General features: G+C 42.7%; 1 protein-coding gene across 1 annotated transcript in view; it reads left to right on the top strand.

Annotated features, from left to right (window-relative positions):
- The first annotated feature begins 415 nt into the window (after positions 1–415).
- gpr158b (G protein-coupled receptor 158b) overlaps positions 416–23,694 on the top strand; it is a 42,963-nt gene continuing 19,684 nt past the window's right edge. Inside the window, exons 1-3 of the mRNA XM_076293317.1 lie at positions 416–1,281; positions 6,224–6,329; positions 23,419–23,521. Of these exons, the coding sequence (XP_076149432.1) occupies positions 416–1,281; positions 6,224–6,329; positions 23,419–23,521 (1,075 nt within the window). The remainder of the gene's footprint in view (positions 1,282–6,223; positions 6,330–23,418; positions 23,522–23,694) is intronic.

The raw sequence follows: 23,694 nt of genomic DNA, 5'->3' as shown, positions 1-23,694 counted from the left end.
CTGTTCCAGCTTTCTTTGAGGTTCTGATAGGCTATATTTCATCACAATGTTTGCGAAGGTACAGTGTGAAGGCAGTGGTTTAGTCAATTGCAACGCATTTTCTTGATGGGAGCGTCTGATTGGTAACATCTGGTATCAAACGGCAGAAGAAGGAACGAGACCGCCAGTGGTAAATAATGCGACTAAACTCCAGTGGCGTTTAAAAGACGACAGCGGGCAGCATGTAAGCCACTTCATCCGTTCAACTACTGTTAATTGCATGCGAAACGCGTGGATGACTAATGTCCACCAACTGTTATCCAGAGATTAGTGAGTCAGTTGAAAAAGATCCGAAGTTCTGCTAATGTATATGGTGTACCCAACAGACTGGATGTAAACTAAACCTGAATTCCTATCCGTGAAGAAGGCGAACGGTATGGGTATTCTTCTGATATACCTGCTCCTACGAATAGGATTTGCTTTCGGCTCCAATTATGGATATGTGGAATGGTCTGATAATGACAAAGATTCGGAGACCAGGACAAGGTATCCAGTGTACAGCACACCGAACAATCGTGACCCGCAATACCACCCAACACTGTTTAACAAGCCGGTCACTGAACGCACGGTGGTCGCTCACAAAATTGAGGAGGACCTGCCCAGGGTGGTGACCGCTTTCCTTCACACGGGAGACTCTGCAACGCTGGAACATGTAAACTGCTCACGGCGGTATGAGCTGAGCAGTCTGCGTGGTGGATCTCAGGTCGCCTCGCACTACTCTCTCCACAGTGTTTTGGATACTATGGCGCAAGCCACCAACTTCCTAAACATGCTTCTACAATCAAACCGGTCGAGGGAGCAGTCGATAAGGCGCGATATTCAGTGGTACCATGCACTGGTCAGGAGCATGCTGGAGGGAGACCCCAAAATCCACCGGGCAGTGGTCACTTTCCACGCAGAGTCACCCACACCTGGCCCTCAAGTCTTTCTCCAAGCGACCAGAAAAGATAAGGACATAGTGCTCCAGGACCTATCATCATCGGCCGCTCATCGCTTAAGAAACAGAGCGCCGGATTCAGAGTGGTACCATGATTTTAGGGACCGGAAAAAGCCACACGTTTCCCGTGTGGTTTCGAGCAGGGATAGCAGAACCGCTCAGGATGGCTATGTTCTTGACAAAGATCAGATCAAGTGGTCGGCTCCATACCTGGAGTGTGAGAACGGAAACTTTGTTCCTTTCTGGCTCCTTACCTTATCTGCTGGTTTCTACGGCTTGAGGGCCAACTCCGCGCCAGAGTTCAGGTATGACACGCTATGGCAGGTCTGAACACGTGTTGTTTTTATCTTTCTCTGTACATGCCATTCTTATAAATGTACCATTCACATATTCAATTCATGTTTCTTGTTCAATGAAACATAACCTAAATGTAACATAAGAGAATAATACGAAGCGGAAATGGGTGTAAAATGTGCATTCCACTAGTATTGTCGGCCCTGATCTTTTCCATATGGTGACAGCAAGTGGTCTTGGCAGGGTTGATTTATATGTCAGAAGCGGTCAGTGTTCTGAAGTTCTAAACATCCTAACTAATTAGCTTCACACATATAATTTACCCATTTGCTTTGCCATTGTGCAGGGCAGAATTAACTCAGTTATTCCAGTGTCACTGGATGGAAAGCCAAATGTGTGGCATGTAATTATCTCCGTAGAAACACCTAAACTGGTGCAGCAAAATATTTCACCTTTGAATGTGAATATGAATAGGAAAATGTAGAAACATCCTCACAGCAATTTGACTTGATATTCAAGACAAGTATTCTTGCTGGGACAAATTCTAAAATGGCACTAGGTCTTTGAGGATCCACTGTATGTTTAATTGATGTTCCATGTACATATGCGCCTCACTGAAACATCAAAGCTAAGTGGATGGCAAAGATATCAGCACCCAAGATGTGTCACTGGATGAAAACACTTTTACAACGTTAATTACTTGATGTCTTTGTTATCTTAAAAATCATTTTGTATCGTCCTAGTTGCCTGCATCAGATCTTGTAATTCTTCACGATTATAACATATGGTTGCATTTTAAACATATCTACTTTTGAGTGTGTGTGTGTGGGCTCATCCGTAGATATTTCAATCATGTGTTCTGATATTGTAGGTATGTGTGTACAGTTCCTAAGTTGGTGGTGAATTCCAAGCATCTCACCTTGCAGAACCCTCTCTGTGTGATTCTAAAATCAATTCGGCCATGAATAAATGATGAAAGATGTACACCACACCTGAAACCTGACACCCTCTGAAATTTACTTGAATAAGTCTGGTATGAATTTAACAGCCCAATATGACTACATACCAATGCATGAGCAGACACTTTCCATTAACATTTAGGTGTAGCCTAGATAATATAGGCATATCTGTTAATAGTAGTAATTAATGGCATGTTCATTTCCATCTGTCCAAATAGTCTAATATGGTACTTATAATAGAGAATCTCCTCAGATCATCAGCAGCAATTGATATTCAAATGTATATTAAATCACTTTTGGACTAAGTGAAAATTACTTCCTGAACATGACTGAAATTGTACATTACAAGTGTACAATATGTCAAAGTGCCTTATCATCACACTGAGGTTAAAATGTGAAGTCAGGTTGCAGTTGTGTTTAATTTAAAAGTGAGAATTGCTGTGAGGCCTAGAGGAAGGCCATGCTCATGTCAAGGCCTTATAACTTCTCAGTGATATCCACTAAGACTAATCACCCCCTATATGATGTTATTAGTTTTACAGGCTGGGCACAGCCGCACAACTTGTGGGGAGGAAAGAAAGAGAAGCCAATAGAGCCAGCAGTGACTTAATCTTCAGATGAGGCTCTGAAGAGTCTGATGGGTTTTTTTTACATTTCCTCCCTCGAACCTTGCTGGTGACTTTTAAAGTTCACACACTTCACAGTCTGCCATTAAGGTAATGGCTCCATATTGGGGCTTTGACACTATCCGCAGACATGATGACCTTTGATTGGTTGACGCTGGATGTTGACTCATGCCAGTAGAGCTCAAAGGGAGAAAAAAGTCCCTATCTCATTCCATGGCTCCTCATGACTTGATTTAAAATGACACTCTCACATCTCTCAGACAAACGAGACATGGCCACCGGCTGTCATCTAGCATCCAGATAAAAGGAACCAAACCTGAGTGAAACTTGCAGCTGCATATTAGATTTACTCAGTATATGTTGAGGCTGGGAGCTGAGGAAAAATACTACAGCAGATAGAAAGGAGTCCGCTGTCTGAAATGTTTCATAAATGCCACCGCTTTCCCATTGTGAATCGGCAGTTGTGTCTGATTCAGTAATCTACAGCAGATGGTCTGTTCCTTAAATGCTCATTGATGCTTATTAATTGAATTTTAGCATAACAAAGACCGCTGGGGATAGTGTTTAGACCATTATGTGGTTATAGGCCATTGCAAATCGTTTGCTGAATATTTTTAATCCGTTGCACAAGCTTCAAGCTCAGGTGTTGAGGAATCATTAACCATATGTGTAAATGGACAAACATTATACATTTGTGAATAATAAACTTGCATTTTAATGTATCACAAATCAGAAGTAATACTCATTTCCATTTATGGCATAATATACAGCATAGGGTATGCCATTGCCATGGCAGCCAGCGTTACAGTCAATGTCTTTTGATAGTATGCATTTGAATAGTCTCTTGTATTGAAGGCAACAGTGTGTAGGCATCTTGTGCTTTTTCGCCTTTTCAAGAACACAAAGTTTGTTGTCCACAGAACAGAGCTACAGTATGTATGTGTAGAAGAATGTGGATTTCTCTCTCTTCACCTCTTCCCATCTGCCTCCTCTGTTCTTTGGCTCCCACTCCTTCTCTCTCAGGGACCTCGGTCAGTTTACCTGCCATTTAAAGTGTTTGCACAAGTTCTCTCCAGTGAGGGAGAAAGTTGACAGGCTTGCAGTCTCCCCAGACTATGCTGTTGGGTGTGCATAATAAGTATGTATGTGTGTGTGTGTGTGCCTGGGATAAGTGTGGAGAGTGAATGGTAAGGGCAAAACAGAAGGCGTTGTGTGCTTGAGCCTGTGCTGCTGTCATATTTGGCTCCAAGTCTGTTCTTTTGGACAGCTCTGGCTCGCAACAGAGGGAGATGTCGATTTGGATGAAAATTAAAGAGATATAACCATGTTGCCAGCCTCTGAGGTTCCTTTGAGGGTCTAAACAGAGGCAGTCTCTGAACTGGACTTTGTTATTGTAGGATCCAGTAAATGGGTCCTACAATAACAATGACTCCAGCATATTCTCCAGTGCAGCCTCCATTCACCTTCATGACTGCTTTGCACACTGTAGGCATAATCATAATCAGCCTCATGAGATGCTCATCTAGAATGCTTCTCGATTAAAGGAGAACACCAACTTTGGGAAATTAGCTTGCCTATAGCTATAGTTATAGTTAAAAGGGAGTAGGGACTACTGGTGTAACCCACTTCCTGTTAATTATGCTAAGCTATGTTAATGGTGTCAGGCAGAAGAAAGAAGTGTGTGCAATAAATATGTAATGGCCTGTCCAACTCAAATAAGTTAATTTCCCAAAAAGTTGGCATGTTCCTTTTACAGGAGTGAATGAAAAGCAGCTAGGAAGTGCTCAACATGTGTTACTCCCCTTACAAGTCTTCCTTGTCCTGATGCAACCTTGCAAGAACATTTGAACAGGAGCCCCACACAGCTGGCACATGGAAAACATGGCTGAAATACCAGCCAGCACCTTAGATTGTCATGTAGAATCCACCCAAGTGTCTGTCATTCTGCACTAAGCCTCTTCATCCCTTTTGTTTGGATATGCCTGTTAGTCTGCTGCGCCACCGACCCTCCATGTGTCACATCAAAGAGAAAGGCGCTGCAGTCGGAAAGCTACGGGGTTGGATAGGACTTAATGCCGAGCATATGCTGTGTTCCCCCCTAGCATACATTATGTGACACATTATCTCACACACTTAATATCACAAAACTTAGATGGAGCTGAACTTCAAGCTATGGGGACTATATGGAAAGGATTGTCTCATTTTGAAATCCAGTGAAACATCTATGAAATCCAGTGAGACACAAGCCATAGCACATTTTAGCTGTGGAGGGAAAAAGCTAAATAGAGTAACAACCCAAAGAATAAAAAGAACACCATGGTGAGAGTGATACTGATGGGTGATGTGAATGCCATATATTTACACAAGCTAGTTGTAGTACAGTGCACATATTTACATCAGTAGAAAGCATTCGCACAACACCAAGAGGAAGACCCAAATGTCATTGAGAATTAAAATATTTCAGGAAACTTCTGTTCTGCAACATTCCTTCAGAGCTGTAAGAAATTGAATAAAGCACTTGCTTCCTAACCAGTGGATGAAGAGGTTGTTTAACCTGACCACACACACACACACACACACACACACACACACACAGAGTGAACACTGACTTTCAGGATTTCTGCTGGTAAGACATGCCTTTGAAAAGGCTGGTCTTTGGTCTCACTGCAGTTCAACCTGTCCTAATGAGCTGGTCCGTAAAGCCCACTGGTCTTTCTGACAATCGAATGGCACGCTAATGATGCCCTCATATTGCCCACTGTGTCTGGGGTCAAGTCAGTGGTGGGAAATAGGACACAAGTGACACACTAGTTACAGTAGCCCTCACTTCCCACTTCCCTTTCAGAGCCAGCCTGAGGTCAGATTTTCTTTTTATTTGATCGGGATTGTTGTGAAGAGACTGAGCAACAATTACTTCATAAGGAGACCCAGTGATGGCTTTGGCATATATTCCCGCTAATTGTAGACATGCCATTTAATAGCTGTCATTTTTCTGTAGGCCTAGGGTTCAGATATTTTAGTATGTCCTTTGACTGACTTACTTTTAAAGTTGAGTTTTGTCTTTTTTGACAAGTCTCATTAAACTAATCTCCTTTAATGACTTCTGGCCTGATTATGCTTAAGCTTTCTTGCATTTATTGTACGTGTGAAAATTACAAGTTCCTAATATTTGATTGGCTGAGTAGCCCCTTGTACAAGTGTTCATTTTGAAAGCAGGGCTTCTGTTCAGGAGCCAATTTTAATCAAAAGCAATCTAAATCCTTTTCCATGTAACCCTCCTTATGCATTCTTTCTTTTACAAACAAGACCAGTAAAGCATCTCTCTCTCTCTCTCTCTCTCTCTCTCTCTCTCTCTGTTGTTCCTGCAGAGGAGTTGTGCGGGTGGATGTGAACCTGCAGGATGTGGACATTGATCAGTGCTCCAGCAGTGGTTGGTTTGCAGGCACACATCGCTGTAACCTAACAAGCATGGAGGTGAGTGCACAAATGACTGTTTTGTAAATAATTTAACAAATGCATATTCCTGCTTATGCTCTGCTCCTTCGTTGCCACAAATCTAAACAAATATCAAGTAGTACACACACACACAGCTTTGATCATGTATGAATGGTTATTATGTAGGCTATACATGTATATTATGTATACTTTGTAAGAGACATTTAAGAAAAGCATCAAAGCTTTGAGCAAATGGGTTGACATTTTTATCTCTTTGAGCAATGTTGTAATTGAATCGTAGTCCATTCTGGTGTCATAGTTTGAGTTCTTATGTTGTGCTGCATCCATCCATCCATCCCCATCCATCCCTCTTAAGTGCAGCCTGTGGAGGTGTTGCCTCTCAGACTTCCAGTGCTAGTGTTTTTGGATGTGGAACTTGAGACGTCATCTGATTTAAGCTCCATCTGTCTCAAAGAGTGAGCGAGAGTATCGATTGAGTCAGACAGTGGTCTTAGGCCTCAGGCTGTGTGTGGGTATGCGTGTGTGTGTGTGTGTGTGTGTGTGTGTGTGTGTGTGTGTGTGTGTGTGTGCATGTGTGTGTGTGTATGCGTGTGGGTGTGTGTGTGTGTGTGTGCGTGTGGGTGTGTGTGTGTGTGTGCGTGTGGGTGTGTGTGTGTGTGTGCGTGTGGGTGTGTGTGTGAGTGTGTATGTGTGTGTGTGTGTGTGTGTGTGTGTGTGTGTGTGTGTGTGTGTGTGTGTGTGTGTGTGTGTGTGTGTGTGGCTAGTGTGTTGAAGTCATGATTAGGGAGGGTGCTTGTGAAGAGTAGTGCAGTAGACCTGCCTCCATGGCTTGATCTATAGTGAATACTATGTAATGGATGGCACAGATGAATTATTGACCATGCTTTTTGTCTGTGTGCTGTGTCTCTTGGGATTGTGTGTAGGAGAGCCCTCAGACTTAACTTCATATTTCCTGTCTCCTCTAGATGGGGGAGAGTTTTTTTTATGCAAGTTGACTGTCAGTGTGTGTGTGTGTGTGTGTGTGTGTGTGTGTGTGTGTGTGTGTGTGTGTGTGTGCGCGCGTGTGTGTTTGTGTGTGTGTGTGTGTGGGGGGGGGGTTACAGCTTTTGTCTGCCCTGTCAAGGAAAATGTCTATTCTGTTCACATCATTGGCTTGACATGAATATTTTGGCATGGGATTTTTCAGGAGCATAACCCAGAAGCGACAGCTAAATGTTGTCCTCCCCTGACTTGGTTTCAAAAACAATTCAGCCAGATATGGCTGCACATCGGCTCCAGTTAAAGCCATGCATCCTGAATAGAAAGGCTTAAGGCTGTTCAAAACGGACTCCTATAAAATCAACTGCTACTCAATGTGGATGTTTTTCTATGGGAAATGAAATTTGAAATGCATATAAGCACACATACAAAAATCTACCCACCCACACACACAGACAGAGAGAGAGAGAGAGAGAGAGAGAGCAAGAGAGAGAGAGAGAGAGAGAGAGAGAAAGTTCTTTGTCAGGATAATAGTCGTTCATTTCATTCTGTGTTTAAAAATGTAAATTGGCCGGTGTTGTGTTGTGTTTTGACAAGGTTGTGTCTCATTTAGCAGAATCACGCTCGGCAGGGGCGGGCATCACTCTTCTCATTTCCTGATTTAATGAGTGGCTCTTTATCCAGTATTACCCAACATGCAAATGCTTTCGCTTTGTGTAGCCTGGCTAACCACTCATTTCAGTGCTTTTGCATGCATGCAAGCGTGTTTTGGAACAGGAGGATTCAGAGAGCCATGCGCTGGTTTAACAGAAAATGTTTAGACGAATATATAATGCACAATACTCTGCCAAGAAACAAACATACACAACCAAATAAAAAGAAACAAATGATGACACACTACATGACTTAGAATTCCGCCAAACTCTTCTTGTCATACCTCTCACATTTGTGTAGACGTGGAAAATAAACTGTAATACAACTGGGCAGTCTTGTAAACTTAGTCCCGATGGATCATTTAAAATTTGTTTAGCGACACCTTAAGTCAAAGAAAATATGAAATGTTATGACACCATTTATACTTTGCTTACACTGACCATACTGAGCTTGATTCAACTTTGTTGTTTTTCTCATATCTCACATCCAAAGCCAGTGGCTTCCAGCACCTCTAATATACCAAGAGGTGCATAACCTGAAAATAAAAGTCTTACCACATATTGGTTTGTAAATAAATCAGTACAAAGTACAATTATACAATGAATCTTATGTTGTTGATTATGAATGATATGGTACATACATTTCACAAAATGTGGAAATTTAGCACAAGAATATATGGCACAAAACTATAGAATATAACTCATGGGTACTTCCCACCAGATCAGTGTACAGCCGCCACATTGGTAAACTATGTTTCATTAAATTTTCATAGGCAAATATCTTCTTATTTCACTTTATTCTTGCTCATTCTCTTAATGTATTGGTTGTCACATTACTACCCCCTATGCAATACGTCTAGTTTAATACCTAACATTGGTATCTCTGTCTCTAATGCCTAAAGTCTTTATTAATTAATAGATGTTTGCCTCTTTCCTGGCCTGCATGTCCACAGCCACCCCCCGACTGGGTCCTAAACAGTAATTAAAACAGCGTAGTGAAGGGCCGAACACCTCCGCTGGTGACTCACCTCCCAGCTATGGCAGCCTGCCACCTTCCCTGACAAGGACAACAAGGGCATTGATTTTTGTTCTTTTTCTTTTTTTTGTTCGCCCCATGAGCTTGCTAGGCCAAGAGGATGAGTGTACCCAGAGCATATGCAACCAGTGGAGCACAGAGCCCGCGGGATTAGGACTGAAGGATGACACTGATCCCGCGCCGCAGACTCCCCTGAAGCCTTTAGCAAGAGGCCCGGGCAAATATTATTCCAATCTCTATTTTCTCGCCAGGACAGCAAAAAGAAAAAGATGGTCTGACAGGAAAAAGGTGGGAGGATATCAAGTGATAGAGGGGTTTATTAGCCACGGGCGAGATGAGGAATAAAACAAGGCTAGCTCTTTTAAGGCGTTTAAGTGGGGTGGAAATGCCCAAAGCCCCCTCCCCTGCTTCTGCTTCCCCTTCCTGTCCAATGGCTGTGCATGTACATTGCTGTTTTCCACCATGAACTGAGCACAACCTCTCATGCATTTTGAATGCTCCCTGGGGCAGATGTTACATAACCCTACATCTTATATAATTAAAGGGTAAGAACATATCTTAAGTATGTGCTTTAGACGGTGTTGCATGTGTTTTGTGACCGTATGTTTCTGGGTTTTTTTATGATAGGGTAATTTTATAAGAGTTGCTTATATATCTGTGCTATTTGGACACTAAAAATGTGAAATTGCCTCTGCACTAAAAATAGGGCTTTCATTCAACAAGGTACAAGATGTTGACCATGAACCCAGTGGTCCCTCTGCCCAGGTGATGAGTGTGCCATTGTAGCTGCACTGGAGTTCAGCTGATACATTACGTACATCCTCACAGACCCATACATCTTTATGGGTCAAGTGGTATAACCCATATGGTTTCATATGTACTGTATGGTGCATCGAGGTGGCAACTTGCCCCTGGGTCAAGTGTACTTGTGCACCATTTGTAAATAGCTGCTTGTGTATCCTACCGAAAGGTGGACATCACTGCAAGCACAATGATGGAGCAGCAGCCTGGCGATGTGCACTGTATACCCTTCACCTATGAAAAATTAATGACAAAAACACATCGGGAGAGAGGTGCTGCTAGAGGAGGAAACGAGGGGCTGCCCCTGCCCCCCCTCCTGCCTGCCAGCCAGCTCAGCTCAGCTCAGCGCTGTGGCGATGACTGGTTGACTGAAGGCAGAATGTAAATATTTATGTTTCTACCTCACTGCCCTCCCGGCTTCTTTTATCGTTCGGCACATGGGATTAAAGGATCAGCGCAGAACTCCTGGATCCCGCGGGCTCTGAGACGGCTATTGATGAACCCTCCCAAATGATCTTGCCACCTCACACCCCCTCCCCCACCCCTACCCGCCGTACCCCAACAAACACACACATATAAACACACACACACAAACACGCACTCCATAAGCCTGCAGTGCTTCGGTGCATCATTTTATACCAAGTAGCTTTTTTGACACGCTGTAAAGTTAGACACAACTGTGTCCCTGTCATCTTGCTGCTCTTCCTCCTCCTCTCACACCCTGCTGTGAGATTATCTTATGTCCTTTCCCTCCATTTCTTGAGGTGGCCTGCTGGAAAAGTCTAGTGTTGTGCTAATTTCACTTTGGGCTATCTAATATGGCACCAGATTTTCTGGACTAAGCCCAAATGGTGTGTTTGGTGTGCACGAGGGGCTGTTTTTTCCCTCTATATTCACGTCAGATCCCCCATGGACATAAGCAGGCGTTGCCATGCTTTTTAAGAAGAACCCGGTTTTCACCGGCCATTGGGTGAGGTCACATGGACGAGTGATGTGTCACATTTGTTTTTGGAACTGATAGATAATGATCTGCATGTTGGCTGCCGACTGTCACGGTGGGAAGATTGTAAATCCATTTGGGCGCAGCCCTTGGTTTGTGTTCCGGTAAAGCTGCTGGTTTATTTATGGTGAAGTGGAGTCGAGGCAGTGGGGCAGAAATGGAGCGCAGCAGTGGGATGTCCCTGGAGGTGTGCTGTCACTGCCATACAGCAGCAGACAAGACAAACACACGTAAACTCACACTCAGCCACACACACACACACACAGGCACAGGCACAGGCACGCACAAACACCACACACACACACACACACAGGCACGCACAAACACCACACACACACACACACACACACACACACACACAGGCACGCACAAACACCACACACACACACACACACACACACACACACAGGCACGCACAAACACCACACACACACACACACACACACACACACACACACAGGCACGCACAAACACCACACACACACACACACACAGGCACGCACAAACACCACACACACACACACACACACACACACACAGGCACAGGCACGCACAAACACCACACACACACACACACACAGGCACGCACAAACACCACACACACACACACACACACACACACACAGGCACAGGCACGCACAAACACCACACACACACACACACACACACACACACAGGCACAGGCACGCACAAACACCACACACACACACACACACACACACAGGCACGCACAAACACCACACACACACACACACACAGGCACGCACAAACACCACACACACACACACACACACACACAGGCACGCACAAACACCACACACACACACACACACACACACAGGCACGCACAAACACCACACACACACACACACACACACACACAGGCACGCACAAACACCACACACACACACACACACACACACAGGCACGCACAAACACCACACACACACACACACACACACACACAGGCACAGGCACAAACACCACACACACACACACACACACACACAGGCACGCACAAACACCACACACACACACACACACACACACTCAGGCACGCACAAACACCACACACACACACACACACACACACTCAGGCACGCACAAACACCACACACACACACACACACACACACAGGCACGCACAAACACCACACACACACACACACACACACACAGGCACGCACAAACACCACACACACACACACACACACACACGCACAAACACCACACACACACACACACACAATCAATCACATACAGAGGACATTCATTTATACTTGTACATATATTTGAATATACCCTTCTTGTCCACACAGAGACACATTCGTTAAGGCAAATGTGCCTATCCACAAACATTCGCCATCATCGCCAAACAAACACACACACACATATCACACATATTACACTGCCAGGAAGACTTTGGTCAAAGTACTAAAGTCTCCTTGCGAGAGAGCATCTTAAACTCTCATTCACCTGCTCTCCTTGTACAGCTCCGTCTTTGGGGAATGCATGCAGAGCTCCAACTCCACCCTTTTTTGAAGTCCTGCAGCACTAACAAGCACATCTTCAAGCATGAGGACGTCTCGACTTTCGAAATGAAGGATTTCCCACCACAGCTAGGCGACATAGCACCCACAGCGATAAAACATGCTGAAGGGAAACACATCCATAGGAGGGCAAGCAGAGACATTCAGAACATGTTTAACTGAAAGGATGTGAGTTTGAAATGGTTCTAGAACCCATTACAGTAAATGCGTGTGACATTTCAAGTATTCTAATGTTGCTGCATGGGGTTCGATGGAGCCGTCTCAAATTGCAGGAAACTCGTACGTGCTATACTCAATAATAATGTAGACTACACTTGACTAGACTGTTAAGGTTGTAGATTAGACTTGGCTGTGTAATCTAACACTGAATACACTGCTTATGTCGTGGAATGGAATGACATTACTTAAAAGAAGTGGGAACCTTGAGGGGATATGACACATTCTTTAGCAATGGGGGAAATGCTTGGGCTAGAGTCTGTCTGATCTGTGAAGTACACCCCCTCTCTGAGCCAATAACAACGAATCCATAAATAATGCAGATGTAAAATAGAGCAGTGTGAACCAAGACCTGCCTATGTGTTCTCAAGGACAGGAAGATATTTGGATGGTGGGTGAGACCCATAATCTGAGTAATCAGCATTTTAGCCAGATGTTGCATAACTCTTGTTCAGGATAATTACCTCATGAAAAAAATCACACTACCACTAGCAAAAAAGCAATTTGAGACCAAACATGTATGAGTATGATTAAAATTAGATCAGGATTACATGAAACTCTAAGGTATGAAGTTTGATGACCACATCCCTGAGTAAGCAAGCACAGGACAGATGTATTGCCTGATAATTATCTAGGGCCCCATTTAAGCGATTAAGTTTCTTAATTTCTTAATTAATCATGGTTGTGTGTTACATCTGCCATTCCCTTTAGGAGCAAGGAGCGCAAAATCAAACTGTGTTGTTATTTTGATGATGAGTGAGCGCATCTCTGCAGAAGGAATCTGCATCTTGCTTTTCTGAAACAAGTGTGTGTGTGACAAGTAGAGTATACACGCATCTGCACTTGCCTATTTTGAAATCATGGGCAACGACAAAACAAATTCTTAAACTTAGTTATTTACTTTCACTACAGACTGACAAGGGGTTACAATCGAAAACAGCCTGAAAAAAGTAACACTTAGCTCAATAATATTGAATAATGAAATAATACAAATCCTAAGGACATTCATCCAAGCACACCAGGGTTTGCAGGGACTGTGCAGTGCGCAAGGTTCATTTGACAACTTGTCAACTTGTGTGCCTGACAGAATAATGATCACGGCGTCTGGTGTAAACTAGCAACAAGACTTGCATCGCGTCTGGCACAACAGTGGGCTGGCTGTAAGATAGGGGCCCTAGCATTTAGCAATTTTGGATTATATTTAGTCAGTGTGTGACAAGGGTGAGCAGGATGTCCAGTGTCCTGACCAACCTCTTGTGGCAGCTTTGGGCCTGTGTGTGTCTCTCTCGTGAAAATGTCCCTGCATAGTCATTTCTGTAAAAAATCACCAGATTCAGGCAAAGATAAAAAATATTAGGTATTTTGTTTAAGGAACTATGCAAAGCTGGATAGTAGTGATATAACGATGCACAGTACAACCGGTTCAACCAGTTCAGATAAAAACAATAATCGTGATGCAATTTTTAAACAGAATAGGGCGTAACCTGCTTTTGATTTCACTTGTTCGATGTCAGACATCAGTACATGTTCAGTTGTTGGTTGGTTGTTCAGAGTGATAAAACAAATCCCGATGATTGGCAACGATAGTAAAATTGGGAGTCAGATTGGTGAAAAGATTATTCCAAATGAAATCAACCTCATCGCTGGATAATACGCATGGGACTCGGACACAACAAGTTCAGACTTTGTTTTCCTCTCTGCTTATATAAATAAAGGAATATAATTTGTCTGCAGGTTATTCTGTTAAAATAAAAAATAATGAGAAAATCATATGTGAACTTAAAATTGTGAATCGTACCAAATCATGAGTTGAGTGTATGGTTACATCCCTAGATCTACCATACACTAGACCACATCTAGACCCTAAAGGTTATGCGTTATGCTCCGATATTACAGTTTTTCTCGATTGCTTTTACCTGCTTATCGAAACTGGGATTCACTTGGTCTTCATGGTCTTCACACTTTCTTTGTACAGCAGAAGTCATCTCTTGCGAATGTGTTCACATGTTTTCATTGGGTTCACACAGTTCTCACATCCTTTTGCAAAACAGTTAACACAGATGTCATTTAAAGTCCCCAAACTCTATTGGTTTCCCCGTGCTAAACAAAAGGAAAACATCTTTTCACAGAAGGTACAGATTCCTTGCACAAGTCTGAATCTCTGATACACCTGTGTGAAACTCCTTTGCACAATTCTTGAATCAGCAATCATTCATTATCTATAAGAGATGCCATGTCTGTACTGTGTTGCTATTTGCAAGTGAATCTAATGCACATTTAGACAAAGTACTGTATTGCCTATTTGGTGAAGAAAACAGTATAAAAGGTGTTTACTGTAGGTGTATTTCGATACAAAAATGACAAGTTGTAGTTCAATGAAATTTGTCTTGCCTAGGTGTTTACTGTAGGTCTTACATGTCAATGACAGTTACATCTTGGAAGGAATGAATACATTATTTTTTATTCAGTGCATTTTGTCTTTTATTCAATACATTTTGTGACATTTTGTCACAGTTTTTTCTGATACCAGAAAAATTAGAAAGAAATGGAAGACATAACAAAAATGCTCATTATGAGAACTAGATTTTGCATTTAGTTGTCCAGTGTGAAATTATTGATTGAAATCACACAGTGATTTGACGACAGAATGTGTTGTTTGAAGGCAAGATTTGCTTTTGCTGCATGTTTTAAGTGTTTTGAGAGAGTAAAATGTGTCATTTTGGCCAGAGTGCTTTTGTTCAGACACGGGTGTTAACTGTTCTGAGAACGTGATGTCAGAGTTGACACAAGCATCAAAACGATCGAGAAAAACTGTAATTGTGAGTATGAGATCTATGAATCTACTGTAACAGTCATATGTTCAGAAACCAATGGTCCCACCACTGCAGGTCTGGTTATGACGGGAACAACACCTTGGCACTCTTGGCTCTCTGCGTAAGCCTGAGTAAACATCACTGTTCAGTGATGGTGAACTGGGGGCTGTTATCTGCTTTAATTTCTGAGAACAGCGATACAGTAGTTATTTTTCATATGAACTAAACATTTTCGATCATATCCTTAAAAAAAACATACAAACTGACTAGGCAAATCATATGAATTGCTAGACACCGCAAACCAATCAAAAACTCAAATTAGCGTCATCTGACTTGTAGTCTGCCAATGGAGAAGCAGACGAGAATCATTTACAAACCTACACTATCTTATGCTGTCTTTTCACACTTTTATGTTGGCATATTGCATGTAGCATTTTCTGTGGTAGCAAATTATGTATGCCACATACAAAAGATTGTGAGAGATAAGATTTGGGCAATTTCCCCTAGTTGCCTTGGTTAGAAAATGAGGTTTCTCCCAGATGCTTGCATGCACTCTAGATTGAAACTTCAGACACAAATCTCTCAACTGACCTCTTTTTTACAGAGCTCTTGAGGGAGATCGATGCCCCTCTACTCCAGTGGATGGAGTGTGTACTATGGAGGTGTTTAGTGTCTACCTGAGAGCTACTATATTATTCCTAATAATCACCATGACTGAATTCAGGTCACTTTCATTAAAAATGAACTTCTTTGGCAGTTCCCATGGAAAGGTCTGCTTGAAAAAACAGCACGTTGAGCTGGATCCAACGCTATGGCCTTCCGTATTGATTTCCATTCAAGCTCACAAAGACCAGTGGAGTTATTCTCAGAGTAGGCCTATGCCAGTGAAAGTGTAACTGCATACAGTACAACATATTGTGGGATGTATCATATACAGCATCTACATCCAGGGTTCTAAATTAACACCCGCCAACCCGCCAAATGCGGGTTAAAATTCATTTTGGCGGGTGTTAATAAAAACGTAGGCTACTAACCAGTTTGGCTGGTGATGCATGAGGCATGAGGGCATTACGTGCTCTCGGTCATATGCATGGAGGTATTATATGGTCATATGCCCCTGGCAGGACTTCCTATATTTCCCATGACCACTGTGCCGTAATGCTACGTGATGACGTTTCATACGCCCATTGACTGCGTGCAGATCGGAGTGAAACCAGCGCGAGACTGAAACGAACGGAACGTCTAAAGTAAAGTAAAAAGTACATAACACATGTACATAACACAAATACATAACACGTTACGAAATATTAACGCAATTAACGCATTGTGTTTACCTAGTCTATTTCCTTTGTGGGAGGCTGATGTCACGGAGGCCGCAAAACCTGAAGCAGCTAGATCGTTTATTTTATTGTCTATAGCTGAAGATGAAGAGGAACGTGAGAAGCTTGTATAGGCGAAAATGATCAGTTTTAAAAAGTTGCCTGATCGAGTGATCACCACCACCACACGCATCACGCACTGTGCCTAGAGACAGAGGAGGGACTGCAAACTGTTACTCTTGTTAGAGAAAGTAGCCTATACAATGTAAACATGCACCAACAGCATGTTACATAAAGATGATACTTTTGGGTCCTCTCTATAAAGATCCAACTTGAAAGTAGGCCCTATGCTACTGCATTTAATTGAGAAAGTGATCACACGTGAGAGGGAGAGAAAACGAGTAGCAGCTTCCAGCTGGCTTGTCATTGTTGATGATCATTTATTTCTCCTTTTTATTAAGTTAAGATTAAACTAAATGCGGCGGTGGTTGGGACAGACTTATGGGGGCGAGAAGAGGAATGGAGCAGGGGATGAGGATATCGACAGAGAAATAGATATAGATAGTATATCCATGCCAACAATGTAAATAAAGATCAAATGCATTCAGTGACACTCATCTCATAAACTCATAATTATCTTATTTTCACCGGAAACAAATTGGCTAGTAGAAATTCTGATTGGCTAGTAACTTTATAAAGTTACCAGCCACATTGGCTGGCGATCAAAAAAGTTAATTTAGAACCCTGTCTACATCAATGCATACACACATACACATACACACACACACACACACACACACATATATATATATATATGTATACATACATATACATACATATGTGCATACATACATTATTTTAATTCCATTTGCGTCAATTCAGAATAAATATAAGGTGTACAGATGTAACAACTGCTCGGACATGATACAGTAATATGACTCTGTTGACAATAATGAAACAAATACACAACACCTCCATCTCCAAATGTGGTGACTTCCAATAATAGATGAGATTGAACAGTACAAACCCAGTTGCTTTGCTTCCACTTCCACAACTAAACTATCCTGACACACACAGAGACACACACACATACCTACACATAGACAAATACAAGATACTCTCTCTCTTTCTCACACACGCACACACACATATATTCATGCATTCATACATACAGTACATACAGTAGAGATGCACGCCTTCCTTTTGCTTAATTGTTAGTGACAAAGACAGGTTTCATATGACATGTCTGGCTGTCAGCTGTGGCCATTTCCTTTCTTTAAAAGATGTGCTGAGTTATGTTTGCTCATAGAAAGAGCTTCAGCCATCTGTCCCATTCTGTGGCCCAAGAGATCTACCTGGAGAAATAGATCATAAAAATACTGCATGTCCTTGACAAAGAGAGTCTGGCTCTCTCGTGAATCCATCAGGCAGGCTTCAGCCAGAAATTAATTATGTGTGGATGCACCATTCCAAATACGCCAGCAGCAACGGCAACCATTTTGATAGCTTTTAAACGGCCTCATCATTCAGTGGAGCCTTTTCTCTTCATATCACAGGGAATTCAGGGGGAGACAGTCTCCGTTCCACAGGGAGCACGCCTGATTGTACTGCTTTTAGGGTTTCTTGCTTTCAGCTTTATTTATAGATCTGTGTGTGGATCTCAGCCGGCTGGCTGGCTCTTTTCCTTGTGCATGTCCAAGCCAGGCACAGCTGAGGATCGAGAAACAGACGAGGAAAGGCCCAGTGCACAGAAGAGAGGCACCCAGCTCTCTGCCTGATTAGAATGTTCCTGAACAGTATGATACAAAGTGAATGTTGATTGATAGTATATTTTTACTACCATATTTCTCTTGAGACTTAATCAGGACGATGCAGATCAGAATCCAGGCTTTATTCTTTTCAATGAGGGGCCTAGTGCCCCTCAAGGGAGAAAAGTACATGTTTGGGTCACCCCATCATTGGTTTCCACCAGATGTTCTCAGTATTCTCTTCTAACTTATCTGACTAACAGAGACCATATTTAAAGTTACACACAAAGAGAGGGAGTGACCTCTAGGTCCAACCCAGTTTGAATATGCAAGGTAAAGGTGTGGTGTATGGGGGATGTGGCCTTTTGGGTGACATCTGGCCAGCTTCTATTGTCTTTTAATTAAAACTACCCCCTTTCCTGGGAAGTCCTTCAGAGGCTTGGACACATGCGGTTCTACAAACATCAACATTTCACACCTGGTGATAGGCAAGGGGCTATAGACAGGCTTTCACTGAATTCAAGGATAAAACAAAGGATGCTTGCACACGGACCAAAGACACACACACAGGGTACACATGGGTACAAAATCACAAATGACCATAAGAACTACACAGTATTCAAGTCATAAAGACTTGAATCATTAAACCATTCACATAAAATTATCATACAGAAATATTCCCTTCATGATACAGACAGTCAGCGATTATATTTCATACATAATGCTATGCTTTTTATTAGCCCAGTTAACAGAATCAATTTGAGACATGATTAGTAAGGGATAATGTATTGTCCGCCGGTAGTTATCAGAAAATAAGTCCCGACAGGGAGAACAGAACCCCGACGCGCAGCGGATGATGTCGGGTGTGTGATGGTTTTTGTGTGAAGAAGTGATTTGAGCGGAATTATATGTTTTGTCGTATCTTCAGAATGCCTGTAGAGTTTGTGATGAAACAGGTTCATGGCTGTTGTTGCTATGTGCATTCAAAGCCTCATTCAAAGGTTGTTGCATACCAGAGACTCTTCTGCGAAATGACCATACAGGTCCAAACACACTGGGCATCCACAGGGGAGGCCAAGTGATGCACTTGCAGCCTTCACCCAACAGAATGTGTATTTTTAGTGTATTTGACAGTGTGGCGGGAATAGCTATCCCCAGCCCTGACCCACTCCCCCGTTTCATATGACCCCTTCTGACCGTGAGCGCATAGTGAGCAGCCTGAGGGGACCCTGGTGTGTACTTTCACTCAGTCTCCTCTCTGTGTGGTAGTCAACCTCATTTCCCCACTCTCCCGTCCAGAGAGGACAGGCCCCATGCCTTTGCAGCTGCTCTGGGTGTACTTATGCATAGATAAGGCAGCTGTAGGTAGCTGCAAGATGGTGCCTTGCCGTAGGAAACAATTTTGTCTTGTTGGCTTTGAAATAAGGTATGTCGATGTGACGAGAGGATGTACACTAGCTTTCCAAAGTAGACTGTAAGCTTCCCTGCATGTAATGGCCACAGAAATCACATAGTCATAGAGCATTGGCCAATTAGAAAAGTGCATGGTTTCTACATAGAAACTGCTCTCATGTTTCTTAGGGAATGTTCTAGAATAATAAAGAAGTGTATGGCATGACTCCTTTAACCAGTGGCACCATCATGATTTACACTTGCTTGCATCTTACAGTATTTCTTTTCGTTTTTTAAAGTCTTTAAACAGTTAAACGTATAGGTTTCCATATTATTACATTTGAACATGCACTGATTTGTCTGTAAACACTGATTTGAGTCCAGTCCTGCTGCTCCGTGCAGTAAATAGGTGTCATTACTTTCACAGCCGGTTTCCGCAGCACCTTTTCATTGCCTTTCCCAATCGCCTGCCAGCCAGTGCACCACTGTAAACAGATACTGAGATGTGTACACAATGCTGCGCAAGCGCACGTGTTTGCGTCTCATCTCCCCATCTCCTCGAACTGCTCCTGACATTGTTATTGAGTTAAAACCCCTCTTAGAGCAGGACCGCTAGTGCCCTAGGAGTCCCTGAGATCTCATTAGTCCTTTCGTCTCAGATGTTTTTTTCATCCTGAAATTAGGATCTGAACTCTTTAGCGAAATCAGCAAGGCACTGCATAGACCTTCAGCCTAAGCAGAGGCAGGCCTGCGAGTCATCTGGATCAATTGCGTGATCCCTGCTCTATTTATTTCAGATTGAGTGTTCCAGACTTGCAGGGCTGCTGGTGAAATGTGCAAGATGTTCTGAGCTTTCTTGCTCCTATCACAAAGGGAAGTGTACTGCCTGTGCGAGGTTTAAATCATAGTGACTTCTGCTATACTGGCTCTGAAGACAGTGACATTTAAGTATGCATCAGCATTCCAGCATTTGCCAGTACATTGGTGTGCTAAACAAACAACAGAAAGAAGAAACGATTTAATTTTGGGATATCATAATGGATTTTGGGCCCTATTTTGACGATCAGAAACGCAGCGCATAGTGTATTCTTATCACAACGCAAAGTGTATCTTATACTCAAATCTTTTGCCATGCCCTTCTCTTTTATTAAACAATGCGCCCAGGGATGTGGCAATTACCGACATAAGGTGTGGTCTGGTGCATTATCTAAAAATCGCTATCTTACACCATCTAAAAAGCATTTCGCCACTGACCAAGAAAAACCTGGTCTATAGTGAAAGGCGCATATGAAGCACAGTTGAAGACGCACTGTCACTAGATGTAAGCAGCAACTCCTCTGCAGGATAAATGTCCTTAGATTTTTTATTCAGTCATTCGAACATTATTGGGGTAAGTGTTGCTTTTTTCAGGCTATGTTTTCGATGGTAACCCATTGTCAGTCAATAGTGAAAGTTTCACTTTGCCTATGAGTTCAAATAATAGACGAGTGCAGATGTGTGTAGGCTATACTCTAGGTTTTAGTAAAGCAAGTTTAAGTGGATGTCAGAACCACTTGGCTCAAAGTACAGCTGTCATAGGGGAGAGCACACTGAATGTAATGTTTAAAGAATATGCTGGTTTATTAACGAATGATTTGCATAAGTCAGTGAGTGGGAAGTCAACCAAAAGTGTTGTGCATATCAGTATGTGTAAGTATAAAGCAAAAAGGTAAACGGGCAAGGAGCGAGGACCGCAGCCAGCCTTTCGTCGTCATACCGGAGCAGCAGAAAGAGAGTGAGGAGACTGAAGGCGGTGATTTTAAAGGGATACCAGGCAAGCCTGATGCTTTTTCTTTATGAAGCTCCCCCTACCGTCTGTACGTGTTGATACGTGTGCGAGCCCTCGCTAGGTCTGAAGCTCTTTTCCTTTTCTTTGCATCTTCCGTCAAGGGTTTTTGCTGCTTATTCACCGGCTCTGCCATTATACACACGTTTGCAACAATCGCTAGCATTTCGTTAGCCTGCCTCTGTGCTGGGGATGCAGGATGCAGGCGGGCAAGAGAGCCTTCATTCGCCCCGTAATGAGTCATTTAATCATATACCGACTTACGAAGATGATTAATTAACATGAAAATGTTGCCTGGTGTCCCTTTAAACACCCTCTCATCATCCCACCAATTAGCCCTGTACGGCCCACCGCAACAGCTCCATAAAGGCGACACAGAGCAGCAGCAGCAGACAATGCAGGCCAGATTGCCCACGCAGGGCCAAGCCAGGGAGAGACACACCCAGCACGGCAGATTCCTTCAAATGCACAGCTGACTCAAAATACCGATGCGCTGCTTGAAGTTGCGCTGCTTGCTTGGTTTAAAGGACGCTACGCCCAAAACACACCCATGACTGATACATAAGAACCGTATTTTTAAGCGCCCGACATTTGATAACAACACCACCCAGAATGTGGACTGGACAAACCCAGATGTTTTAGATTGCCTTACTGCCAGAGACAGGTACTACCGCATCTGCTCCAACCATTCACTAAACCAGCTTACCGGTATTCTAATTAGCACTACTCATCAGCCAGAAAGATGAGCTAATTAGTGAAAACACCTGTGTTAAGTGCACAAAATATGCATCTTATGTTAATCTACTGCAGAAAGCCGTTTTTAGGTAGTCTACCACATGTTCCAACCACTCATTAAATCAGCAGATAATTAGCACAACTCTTCGGCCAGGCAGATCAGCTAATTAGTCATATCATTGAATCGGATTAGACCATTAGCACCACGTTTAAAAGTGACTAAGATTTCCGGTAATTTTCCTATTTAAAACTTCTTAAAATTGTTTTCAAACCTATAGGTGTTTCCAAACAAATCAAAAGTTGGGTTTGTATCCAAATTTTTAATGTGGATTTTGACCATTTGAATAAGAAGTCCTGACTTAGAACTTGAAATGTTCTTCTCAGAAAATACTCAGAAATTTGATTTGCTTTGGGGATGTGGATTAACTCTAGAGTCGTATAGGCTATAACATGATTAAAGTTGATGGAAGCAACTTATTCACATAAATTTGCATTTGTTTCATTTATACCTGCATATTTCCATAAACCTTGTTTTTTTATCCAGAAGCTGATCAGAACTCTTCCCTAAGGAGAATGACCATATTTAACTTGCATAAATGTAGATGGAAACGCATAATGATGCGCAAATAATTGAGGCAAATTTTCATGAATGCACATAGAATGTGGAAACCCAGATGCTGATTTTGGTTTAAAGGGTCTTAAAGAACAAAAGGAAATCCACTAACATCACAGAGCAAGAAAACCACAGAAAAAGACAGCCTGTCCTGAAAACACATGTAGGCATCTGTCGTATTTCTGCCTGTGTTGACATTTAGAGCATATTTCCCCCTATTTGTGCTCTGACAGCCTCAACCCAGAGCCTGCCATTTTCAAAGCATCATCTGAGAAACTCAAATATTGGGCTAGGTTGGCTGGCTCATCGTTCATCTCCCATCTCTGTTTGTCTCATCCTGTCTTATTTACTCACACCTTTTTTTAAACACCTCTCTCTCTCGTTCTCGTTCTCTCTCTTTCTCTCTCTCTCTCTCTGCCCTGCTGTAGTGCAAGCCAATCATGGGCCATGGGTTTGTCCTGGACAAGTACAAGTGCCAGTGCAAGAGAGGGTTCTACCATCCCAGTCGAGTGGCGCTCAATGGCTTTTCAAGTAGGTGCCAATTAGATGCTCTTCTTATAATCTTATTGTTGCTGTTAGCTTCTTTCCATTTTAGATTTAGAGTGTTTTATGCAGTATGAAATATGTTACTGACAGATTGCGTGAGATTGCAATCCAGATGTGAAATAAATATATGATGTACAACTTCAAGAGAAATACACAGA

This window comes from Alosa pseudoharengus, unplaced genomic scaffold, assembly GCF_046254945.1.
Source record: "Alosa pseudoharengus isolate Yale_2024_CS ecotype anadromous, Long Island Sound unplaced genomic scaffold, YU_APseudo_1.1 YU_APseudo_1.1_scf_2, whole genome shotgun sequence".
Taxonomy (NCBI): domain Eukaryota; kingdom Metazoa; phylum Chordata; class Actinopteri; order Clupeiformes; family Clupeidae; genus Alosa; species Alosa pseudoharengus.
Note: the sequence above shows the minus strand (reverse complement) of the source record. Positions and strands in the feature narration are given on the sequence as shown.